This window comes from Atta cephalotes, assembly GCF_000143395.1.
Source record: "Atta cephalotes unplaced genomic scaffold scaffold00012, whole genome shotgun sequence".
NCBI classification, from domain to species: Eukaryota; Metazoa; Arthropoda; class Insecta; order Hymenoptera; family Formicidae; genus Atta; species Atta cephalotes.
The window spans coordinates 1,557,128-1,570,260 of NW_012130076.1; the positions used below are offsets into that span (position 1 = coordinate 1,557,128).

Here is a 13,133-nt window from a genome sequence, read left to right on the forward strand (position 1 = left end):
AAATTCCAATAGAATTTATAATTCTAAAATACTTCATCGTTTTCAAAATATTCTTCATTTTGTGTAATACACTGCGAGTCAATTATATCGGAAATTGTAGTAAGAAAATAATAACTGATAAAAGTATTACTTTCTTTCGACATTGAGAATGACTCGAACGGAGTCGAAACGTATGTCTTTGTCCTTTGTTATTATTATATGAATTTTAATTAATGATTTAAATTAAAGTTCTTTTGTTACTAAAAATATTGGCTCTTCTGCCCTTCTTTTGCCTATATTATTATACTTACAGAGCTTCATTATTATTTATTAATTTTATTGCATTGACCAGTAATTTCACTTATTATATTTTTCTGAATCAATATCATATTGATTTAGATATTGATTCGTTCGCATTAAAGAGAATTCTTTGACAATCATTTACGATTAGAAGAGACAATAAAAGAGAAGAAGAGATCAAAATCATAGATAAAAGGAAGAATTAAAAATTTTTTATTGATCTTTGATTTTCTAATCAAATCTAATATTTGATTTCAACATTTACGACTATTTTTTTATCATTTGATTGTTCAATTAATAATAATAGTTAGATGTATTTATTATATGTATAAGCATATATATAATTCTTTGATAATAGAGACTGAAACTGTGAGTAAAGTCAAAACTTGTTCCACTTATGATATATAATTATTATAATTTTTTACTGTATTATAGTGTAAACTGTATTGTAATACATCATATACATTCGATTTTGGCCTATTATTAAATTAATATATTTTTCTGGGAAAATAGATATACTATTCTATTAAAAGATAAAACTATTATTTAAAAAAATATTAAAAATATTAAAAATAGTAATAAAAAATTAGAATATTAGTTTAAACGATATAGAGCTTTTCAAGCAAAACTTTTATTTAAAAAAATGTTTTATTTAAAAGAAATATACACTTAAATCAAACGCACTGTATATTAATTCAGACACTCATTCTTTTTTTCGCGTTAATTAATATGGAATATAATGAGGTAGGATATTTCTCGGAAAATAAATTTGACGCGAAAACTCATTATCAGTAAATTTCAGAAAAAAATTTTCAAAATGAAGACAAGTAAGGGATCATGAAATTGAAATAACGATTTAATACAACATACTGACATCTCCGACTGTTAAAATAAAAATCACACGTTTTTTCAAGTTTTTTCAATTAAGACACGAGATATTTATCGTTATTTTTTAAATGTTGACTAGTGAAAAAATCTACATTCACAGGAAAAACAAAAGTGCGTACACATTTTGAGAATGCTGTACGACTATGCTGCGATATATTCAGACACATACAGAGAACAGACAAAATATTGTAATGTGATCAAAGTGTAAAATCGCTCATATTATGTAAACAACAATAGTAATCAATAATCGAACCAAATCAAGTTTTTTTTAAATTAAATTATTATTTTATAATTATACTAATAATATAAGATCAACAAATCAGAACAACGCATATACGTTTCGAGATCATTAATCTTCTTTAACTAATCATAAAGTGAATAATGTAATAAATTCGCATTCTTAATAATAAAAACTATTCCATTAACAAGGATAACAATTTTTATTAATAGCAAATAATGAGCTAATCTTTTATTAATAAAATGAGTAATATGTTTCCTAGGTTTCACATTATTTTGTCCATCTCCTGTACTACTGTGATTAAAAAGTACCGGGATCAATAAAATGCAAACTATGAATTTATTCATCCAATTTCATCCCTTTCAAAATAATTCTCTCTCATTGCAATACATTTATGCTAACGTTTTTTCCAATGCTCGAAGCACTTTTTTTTGATCGATTTTAGATATACCTTCAATGCGTGACGAATTCTTTTTTATCGTGTCTATCGATTCAAAACAGTGTCCACGAAGCAGTAATTTCAGCCGAGAGAATAGGAAAAAATCACACGGTACCGTATCAGATGAATATTCGAAATTATATTCGTTGAATTTTTGGCTATAAAATCACGAACAAGAAAAATTCTTGGAGAAAACTCCTTTTGCCTATAAATTGATTGCCTATACATGTATTATTGCCTCAATTACCTACATGCACTTTTGCGCACAAATATAAAATGAAGAAACAAAGGTAAATACGTTTGCATACACATTACTGAAAAAAATTCATGTAATTTTTACATGTTCATGGCCAGAAAATTACTTAAACTATGATTGAAAATTTATAATTTCTAGTAAATTTCCAATCATATTTAAGTAATTTTCCGATCATAAACATGTAATTTCCATTGTAAAATTACAATTTTTTTCAGTGTATTATTGCTTATAGATCGATTGCCTATGCAAATATACTTAATTATATAAAAAAATAGTTTGTGTTATTAGAGCTAAGAATTTGTGTTTTAAAACAGCGAATTTATATTTTTAAAGCAGAAAATAGTGCTTGTAGGCAATTGAACTATAAGCAATAATACATGTAGGCAAATGTGACTTCATTTCTGAAATTTTTATTTGTGCGCAAAAATGAATATAGGCAATCGAGCTGTAAGCAATAATACATACAGGCAATCAATCTAGGCAAATGGAATTCCTTCCGAAAAAATCCAGCGTTTTTGGAACAATGCGAAAAGCGACGCGTCCAAATTGTCCAAATGTCTTATGTCCAAATTGTTTTTCAAAATTAAGTGGCATGAATCAAATGATACCAATACATTCAATTATATTTCGAATTGTTAATTGTCGATCACTAATCCTTTATCTCTTTGACGTGTTGCTCATGTTGAAGTGAAAGTTTTCCTCCTTCAACGCGTTTTCTACTTTTTTAAAACATTTTATTCGAAAATTCTTGTTCTTAACATGCACTCATTACCGAAACATTTCCGCAACACGAAATTTCCAAAGACGAAATTTTATGCAAATTCAATTTACAAAATTCTATATTAAAAATCGTCGGAAGTACTTTTTCTCAATTACAAAACAAGCATTTATTGTAGACTAATAAAGGTAATAGTATAAAATTTTAAGCAAAAGTTAGAAATAGTCCTATATATAGTAGTATTATCATTTTAACTTTGTTACCGACTTTATCGCTATCCCACCCACGTGCTGTTAAGAAGCAATACCAATAGTGACTGAGGAACATTATATAACAAAAAAAAGTGTTCCTGCGTCACTAAAAGTTCAAAAGATATATCTTTGTACAATATATTAAGATGTTGCATATACATATATCGGAAGTAATAATTTAAAATAGAATCAAAGTGTGAGTTCACTGGGAATAACGTGTATAATAACGTTTTCTTCTTGAATTCAGTTAATATCCCACAACACTTTAGCTCTATAAAAATTGCTTTCATGTTAGTAAGCATTTATGATGCGTTAGCATTCCCAAAAAGATTTCAAGTAACGAACATTGCGCTGAGAACTCTGGAAGGTGCGTTAAGTTGTGACAAGATTTGCCAATGGATATTTCTCTCGAAAAATTCCAATATCCTTGATTTGCCATGATGAAACGTCAAGAATATTAATAGTAATCAGAGTTTTATAATCATTTTCATTAAACACTAATTCAATTTACTTCTATTTTTTACCCTCACATTCTTTCAATAATATCAATATAAGAATATCTTTTTGCAATATGTCTACTGTGTAAAATTAGTAATACACATCGTAAGAAACAGAATTTGAAAATATTGCTAAAATCGTGTTTGAAGAATCAGGAATATAAAAGACAACCATCTTTGAAACTTATGCATGCTTCCCAAGAGTCAGATATATGCGGATAGATTTGTGTAGTGGACCTAATAGCAGATTTTTTGCTGTATAGAGTCGGGATGTCAGATAAATATTTGAAAAATAATAGATACGATAAATAAGAATAAATGCATCCAAAAAAATAGACAGACTTAACGAAGAAGAGAGTCGGAAAAAGTATAAAAGCATATCCATAAAGTAAACCGATTAGGCTCCGGGTGGAGAGTTATTTTTGTATTCCTCTTGCTGATATTTCCTATGGAAAACATTAAATTCTGAAATATTCTTCATCCGTTTTCTAGTACCGGCTGTATCTATTTCGAATAAAGGCAAGTAAAAACACTATCTAGTATGTTGCAAATATCAATTAATTTCATGTAATGAAACGTACTAATAGACTAATACGCGCTACATTTTTGACGAATAAATTATAAATTTAGTAATAGTTTCTTATTTTATCACATTCGCTTTGATATAAATAATCTAAAATAATATTTGAAATTTAATCTGAATATTCTGTTATGCCAAAAATTGTAGTACTTAATTCTCGCATAGTACCTTTTCTTTAGAACGATCGCTTCAAGTAATATAAATTGAATACAAGCTAAACCTAACTCTGAACCTAAAAATGGTTTTCAGAACCAAGAGAAATCATAACTTACCGTAATAGTCGAATGCATGAGCTGAGAAGGGGAGGGAAAAAAATTGTACTTAGTTACGTTATCATAAGAATGCATTACACTAATATAACACCTCTCTACATTCAGACTCATTAATTCAAAATAAAAAAAGTCTACAATTAACTTTAAAATTGTACGAAAAAATAAAACATTTCGTAATATGTTTGGCGGTTTAAGAAATATTCAATTATATACCCTATAGAGATAACATAAATTTTTTAATAATATATAATTTATTTATGAAAATTTTCCAAAGAAATAGATAATAAAATCATAGCGTTGTATAGAAGTGATTTTCAAATATCTCATTTTAAAATAAAAAATATTACGCTGAATGTAATTAGGTGAATATAATTTTGTAAATTTTTATATGTGGTGCTTCGATTCCTACGTAAAGAGGAAACGTACATATTCGGAATATTTATCATTTTTAGGGTAACGTTTTATCTTCCATGTTCAACACTTTCGTTTACCAGCGATTATAATGTTCGTTAAACATTGATCCAATATTGCAAGAAAATTTAGTTTCTTTTAAAAATTATTCTTAACAATAGATGCTCTCTAACGAATGCACTGCAATATCTCACTTACATCCCTTGTCACACTTATGCCCACCCTCTAAGTCTCTCTCAAAATAAATATTGCTATTTCATTGTTCTTGTTAATATATGGGAACAATAAAGCAAAATTTTAAAAGCGAACATTTCTTTATCGATATTAAAATATAAATATCTAGACAATTAACACTTTACCAAGAGCGTTAAAAAGTATCATAAAAGAAGCTATTTTCATATCTTACATATGCAGAGTGTCATAAAAAAATCGGAACATTGAATTATCTTGAAAAGATAATATTTCGCAAAATTGTTCATACAGAAGTTGTAGGATGTTAAATTATTCATCATGATAGATATTAATTCCTTTTGAATGATTTTGAGAATGTCACATCAAGGTCAAATATGATATTCGCAAGATCCAAAGTCAAACTAATATCATCACACAATGGGCGATTTGATTTATGAAAATTTTTTTCCAAAAACGTCATGTTTTCGAAATAATTCAACATCCCGATCTTTTTGTGACACTCTATCCTCATTAAATGGCTTTTTATATCTAAAAATATACTTGAAGAAACATTCTGTCAAAGAAATAAGAAAAGTCTGTAAGAACCAACACAAGGTAAACTTGTGTTACAAATCTTTATTACATAAAAATGAAGTTTATATTACATATAAACGTTTCAACTTTCGATTAAAATCCTTTTCAGTACAGGATGATGTGAAACATTTTAAGATCAAAAGTCTTATACAAAAATGTCGAGCTATTTCCTTAAAAATGAAATATATTTTTTCCTAATTGTAGCTGTAGTTACAATAGTTTTATTTTAAAGCATTGTTAACATATAGAATCATTAATGCTTTAAAATATGAAACTGAATTTCGGCAGTTAGGCATTTTTGCAATAAGCGCATCAATTATGTCAGTATTTAAAAGCGATCAATATACAAGGACATCTTCACAACCATGCACACAATGTGCCATGCATAAGCGCGCGAATTTCAAATGTTATAATTGACAAATGTCACTTTGATGTGTGTGGTTAATAATCTGAAAAATTTATAATCGATGTATTTGTATAAGATTTTTCGTCTTAGAATGTTCCGCAGAATGTCAGAGAAAGGACGTACATTCTTTCTGGGACACCCTATATATTTATATAATTCTAAAATAATCAATATGTAAGATAATGACATACAAATGAAAAATAAAATTCAAAAATAATATTTTTTGGATAAAATATACTTGATAGGATTCGTCAAATTAAAAATGGTAATAATCATGCTTCATATCTATAATATTACAATAAGACGTACTTGGCTATGAGATCTCATAAATTGTTCGGGTGAAAGCGTTTCACACATAATTCATCCGATAAGAATTCATCAAATTTTACGATTTACTGTATATAAAATTAAACGTTTTTGACTCAACAATAAAATATAAAATTATAAAAATCATAAATTTACATGAAATTTTTAAGTTGAAATAGATTTTTAATAGCTGAACAATCTCAAAATATAAGATTTTGAGATTGTTCAGCTATTAAAAATCTATTTCAACTTAATTATTCTATTAATTATTCTCTTATAATAATTAATAACAATAACATGTGTAAACAATACATAATTATTATAAAGACTACATCTACACGATGGATTTAATAACAACAGTAGTTATAACTACTAATATAAGTACTAATGTTATAAATCTGATAACAAAGAGATGTAGATTTACAAAATCTATTTTAAAAGATCGTGTAAACACAAGGAATGATTGTTACGCTTTTATTGCCAACCTTGAATGCTATGAGCTTATAAAATAATCAAAAAATTATTCATAATTGCTTTCATTACATCACTAGAATAAATTAAAACAGCTTCACATAAAAAAGTACACATTTCAAGAGTTATAATTACGGATGTTACTATACGCGATTAATAGTTTCCACATAAACGTAATCAAAAAAAGAAAATCAAATGTTTATTATTATGGATATGAAACATAATTATTTTAATTTGACATGTCTTATTCAAAGAACGTTTCTGTTTTCTATTTATATGTCATTATGTTAGTGCATCATTAATTTTAAATTATATAAATATATTAAAAGAATTTAATAGAAAGTTAAAACGTTTATATTTCATTTTTATGTAATAAATATTTGTAGAATACGTTTGTTTTGTATTAGATCTTATAGGCTTTTCTACTTACTTTGATTTAATTCATTCAAATTTCAAATATTCTATGTGAGCATAAATATCAATTCTCTACCAGCACGCATGAGTCATGGCATAAAAATCTCAGTATATAACTGTAATTTATATATTTTCTCATCAAATAGGACGCCTAGAGTTAATGTGCTGTGTAATTTTAACTCTTTTTCAGTTAATTATTTCATTAAACTATTAAAGCGTGATAAGCCTTTTTTTCATATGCAAGCAAACGGTCATCTGTATGTGGAAGTAAAACTGTAAAAGTTTTAAGGAGCTAACAGTGAAATATAGTTGCAATGCAAAATTCTTATTATATAGTATTTACAGTAAATGTAAATTTCCATATACAAAACTCTTGCAGCACAATTCAAATGTAAAATCGGTTATCACACCGACTTGTGTGTAATCTTCATGACTCCTCGTTGCCTTCACATAATTTGAAATATTTAAAGAAGAACGAAAAATCAAAAATCTGCGGAGCAATGTTTAAAAAGCGCAAAGCACCTCAATGATTAGACTCTACATATCCCTTCGCTTGGAACATGACGTATCTCTACCTTCCGATGTGTATCTCTACCTCTATAATATAACCAGTGTTGCAACAAGTACCTTTTCAGAAGTACCTTTTCTAGATATAGATATAGGTATTGTGTGAGAAAAGTATCTAGTTATAGATATAAATACATTTTTTAAAAATTACCTAGGTATAGATACAATATAATAGCAGTACCTGAAACATTTTGTTATTTTTTAGATACTTCTCATTTATAAAAAAAAAAAAACTGCATAAACGAATTTTATTTCATATCGTATTTCTATTTATATAGTAAATTATATAGTAAATTTATATAAAAATGTTTGGATACTTATCATGTCATGCTTTTTTTAAATCAGTAATGTTTCAAACATTGTATTGGAAAGTCGATTTTTTCTGGGAACTAAAATTAAGTTTAAAACAACGACATATTATAGATCAATGACATATACAGAATATTCCATTTTACTTACTCCAGGCAAATATCTTAAACAATACAAAAAAATGTTTCAGATGAAAATGGAATGTACGGTTTCAAGGGAGACATAATTTGGACATGTTACTTTTTTTCTAGGAAATAAAATTGTATGATTTTTTTTATACAATATGAGTCTTCTAATTATTCTGCATATAAAAGTATATTATAAAAAAGTATATATATTAAGATAGAGATATCAAAAACTAATATAATTTACAAGATATTTTATACTTTATTTTGACAAATATTGACATAAAATATTAAATGTCTCGTAAACTATTAATTTTTTGCTATCTCTGTCTTAATACTTTTATATGCAGAATAATTTTAGGAACTATATAAAAAAACCTATACAATTCCATTTTAAAAAGTGAATATATGACCTTCATATCTTTTGAACCTCTCCATCTCGAAAAAAAAGCAACTTGCTCTTCAAAACTGTTCCACTTCCATCTGAAATATTTGTTCATATCTTACGTATTTTTCAAGATATTTTTTATTCAGGAACAATTAAAATAAGATACTCTGTATACATAGACCAAATATTCTGTCCGTAGCTTGAAGATACAATTTAAGAGTCTGCAATTCCGTTACATTTCTTTCTATTTTCAGATAAAAAATAAAGCATGAAATCTCAACAGTCACTGACAGCCATTTAAAGTATCAATTTCCGGCTTAATTTCCTATCACTGAAAAACATAGGATGTTTGATCTATGTATATATCATTGGTATAGATAAATATTTTGTTGTATTTATGTCTAAACTTAATCTTATAAAAAAGTATTCAGATTTGAGTATCTGTCTATAAGGACCTAGGTAATGCATTTAGATACTGTTAAAGTACTTAAGTACTTATATCTAGGCATGTTACAACACTGAATGTAACGTCTTACGACAATTATAGAAAGGTAGTAAAAAAGTAGACAGAACATACATAGGTAGTTTGGTGCAGACCCACCTTTCCTGGGACGCCACCAGTCAGTCTCAAAGTAGCCTGCGGAGCAAGAGTGAGTTGGTGTTGTTGTTGAACAGGAGGAGTAGATGGTGTATGCAGAGGACGATGTGGACAATCCTTGTGTCCAACACCGGATGAATCGATCAGATTGTATCGCAAGGCAAGGGAACACGCGTATGTTTAATTTTTTTCACACCGCAAGATCAGTTAGATAACAGCATAAAAAATTTATCATATATATGTGTATATACGCGTATGTGTATTATATTTAATAATACTATTTTTTTTATATCCATTAAAAATAAAAAATTGGATATATATGATAAAAAATCAGATATATAATCTTAAGAAGAAACATTATTTACGATCAAAATTCTGATTTTTTCATAGTTAACGTTGCACTATCTTTCGTTACAGTAAAGTAGGTGGTATTGGAACTAAATATATGAAAATTTATTAATCACTAACATAAATGATTTGTGATCAGTTTTGTATTGTTAGCAGATTGCAAGATTTTTCTTTTGATTAATCATCAGTAACACATATAATGTTGGTGAAGATAATCATCAGTAACACATATAATGTTTGTGTTTAAGAACTAACTGAATTTGCGGTTGTACGTTATGGAAATGAAAATGTATGTAGGAAAATGTATTGCCACCACCAAAAAAAACTTAACTTAAACGAAACCCAGATTGATTGTTAGACGCTTACTACCTGTTATGTACTAATATATTTGTTACACACATAATCTAAGGCTCACAATAAAAACTGTTATTCATGTTCACAATTATAATAATAATTATAACGTAATAATAATATACTATTTTTCAACATACTTAAATATTATTAATGTATATATATTTTTTTAAATATGTGCTGATTAATAATATTTGTGTCATAAACATAATATATCATTTCTTTCATGTTGAGTATCGTTTGAGTAACAAAAAATTGTGTAAAAGTGTTGAAAACTGTTAATCCTTTACAAACAATACGAAGGAAAATGATAATTTGCGATGTAATGAATATTAAATTCATATTTAGGAATATGTAAGTTTCCTCGCCACTTTAAAATTAATTATAATAAACAATTTAGAAGGTTAACTCAATTTTAATATTAGTTGTTCTAAAATTAAAACAAAAAATGCACTTGTGTGACTAATAACGTCTTAATTTACTTAATTAATACACAAAATAAAAAGAATATTGTTAAGATTTCGTGTGTAGTCACAGACAGAGTATATAACATAATGTTTTAATAAAAAATATATAAAGATGTATACTGTGTCTTTTTTATTTAAAAACCACCCACTTTACTAATTATTTATTCATGCGAAAACTATGAAATATGTGTAGCTTAATGATATTTTAGTGACCTTAAGACACGCATTGTGTGAATGCGCTATGTGAACTTATGTTAAAGTGAAAATTAATAATTAATAAACATTAATAATTATTTAGTATAAAATAACAGGAAAAAGTTAACGATTATACAAGATATAATATTTAACATGTTTTATCTTGTAACGAACCAGTTAAAATTCAAAAATTTTCGGAAACTAATTATATTTCAATTCTATCATTTATATTTAACGTACATAAAACCTTCGTAAATTAAATATTACATGTTTTTTCTAATATTTAAACATTTCACAAGTAACACATATGTGCAATATATATAAATAAATAAGAGAAATATTGACTCACCGTCGTGGGATGTATGCGTAGTCTGAATGGTTTGCGTTTGTTTACTGTAAACAACCGGTTCTTTTGGTGGAATGTTTGTGTGCGCCACGGAGACAATCGTAAGCTCTCGATTTTTTCTTCGTCCTACACTGTTTTATACCACAAAATTCAAGTCAAATTATAAATATCGATCTTAAAAGAAATGCAAAAATATAAATAAATACCTCTGAGCAGAATTTATACTAGATGGTTGTAAGCTGGCGTCTGGTGTAGCATTAGCACTCTGTTCAGGCGTCAGCGAGCTCATACTAGACAAACTAGAGAGCACATCTGTAAATAAACAGAAACCGTTAGGGAAAAGTGCCAATCTTAGTAATTGAACACATTACTTATATACCTGACACTGGCGCTACACCCAAAGAAGACAGCATTGCATCTATCTCTTTGCGTTGATCCTTATCCGTGCCAGCGGCACGAACAGTAGCTTCTTCTACCTACAATCCATAAGCGAATCATTTTGCCATTAGTAGAGACCTTCTAATCAGAGTTTGACCATAAAAATAATCCGACATTTTTCTTCAAAATTGTACAAGTGAGAAAAGATGTTTTATCTCGCTCTGCAATAGTGCCAAAGAAAAAAAGATGTTTTATTCTGTTCTGCAATGATGCGAGATAAAGATATGCTCAATGATATATGCTATTAGGTATCGGAAAAAGCGAATTTTTAAATAAAAATTCAATATTTTACGGAAATCAAGTGAATAAAGTCTCTTTCTAACCGATCATTATTGGAATAATACTTGTGCGACGTTGGCATATCTTTTTCATGGGTGTAAACGTATACATGCACGCACTTCATCTTTAATAGTTCATCTTTAATTAACAAATGGACATCCCGAATGCGGTTCATGCTCTAACGATTCGACAGTGTCTTCCTTAACCGTTTAAGAGCACACTTTCCGTTTACTTATTGCAGTAATCGTAAGACATATCATACAAATTAGTCAATTAGAGCTGAAAATTTTTGATAATTCTTGACTGTAATTGACTAAAAGAAAAGATTGCATCACAATTTAGATAGTAAAATATGACATAACATTTTTAATTGGCTGCAATAGTAACACATATGTATGCAATATATGTATATCTGTGCTATATTAGACAGTAGTCCATAACTAATATTAAAAAATATTCATTTTGATTATTTTTCCATATAAAATGTGATGATCTTCTCTACTCTACTTCCAAAGATCCTAGAGTAAAAACTAAGGCATTTGAATGTTTGTGCCTGTGAAAACTTTTAATCAGCTTGACATAAGCTATAAAAATATAAGAAGTAATTTGATCGAAACCCATTTTCTATAAGATTTGCGGGATTTTTTCTGCTCATGTTAGTTTCATGCATTACATTTGCAAATTACTGACTAATCCGACTTCAATTCATTGTTAATGAAAAAAACTGCAAAAAATTTTTCCAATACCTAATATCTCGGTTTGACTAAAGCTCGTTTAAAAAAAAATCGGATCAAATAGACCAGTTCTTAGGTGGCCGACTCTAACTAGAGTGTCTCTAGCCATTACATTTCTGTCACTTTTAACCGCGTACATCTTTAGCTCGGGATATCAATCATATAACTTTTTTCTAGACAAGAAATGTGAAAAGTAATTTTTTATATGTATGTGTGTACATGTCCATACATACATATATACGTATATGAAACATATATACATACATACATAAAAATTTTCATTTTCTAGAGAAAAAGTTACATCGAGTTATTCTGTACAGATAAATTGAGTATCTATAAACTTTTTTATCACTTACATCCTTCTGTTCTTTCTCCCTCCTGCGTCTCTCTTTCTCTTCCCTAATAGCTTGCAGCTTTGCCTTCTTCCTTTCTAACTCCGCCTTCCGATCAGACATCATCTTGACGACTAATAAGAGATGTCACTAAAAAATTACATTAAAAAACTTTTGAATGATATATGTTTAATCTAAGTCTAAGTTCTGTAACTTTTGGCTCGGTTTTTCATTATCTGGAGATTCTCTTAAATTAGCTTAAGAAATGTTTAGCTGTTCGCGACATTTGCAAGCACAAGCAGAGGTTTGGCAAAGGCTTTGGCAGCTTTGGAGCCTTAATCAAATCAAAAATGAAGAATAACAGATCGAAAATACTCGTTTTTGTCGACTGGCATTTTAAGCATAAAAATTTATTAGAATTAAAATATGAAAACAATTGATGGAAACAGACGTAAAGCAGAAAAA

General features: G+C 27.8%; 1 protein-coding gene across 1 annotated transcript in view; it reads right to left on the minus strand.

Annotated features, from left to right (window-relative positions):
• LOC105617178 (cytoplasmic dynein 1 intermediate chain-like) overlaps positions 1-12,794 on the minus strand; it is a 23,882-nt gene extending 11,088 nt beyond the window's left edge. The window contains exons 1-6 of the mRNA XM_012198743.1: positions 12,693-12,794; positions 11,265-11,361; positions 11,092-11,197; positions 10,889-11,016; positions 9,158-9,217; positions 4,419-4,439 (exon numbers count right to left, since the gene is read on the minus strand). Coding sequence (XP_012054133.1) covers positions 4,419-4,439; positions 9,158-9,217; positions 10,889-11,016; positions 11,092-11,197; positions 11,265-11,361; positions 12,693-12,794 — 514 coding nt within the window. The remainder of the gene's footprint in view (positions 1-4,418; positions 4,440-9,157; positions 9,218-10,888; positions 11,017-11,091; positions 11,198-11,264; positions 11,362-12,692) is intronic.
• Between the last annotated feature and the right edge of the window lie 339 nt (positions 12,795-13,133).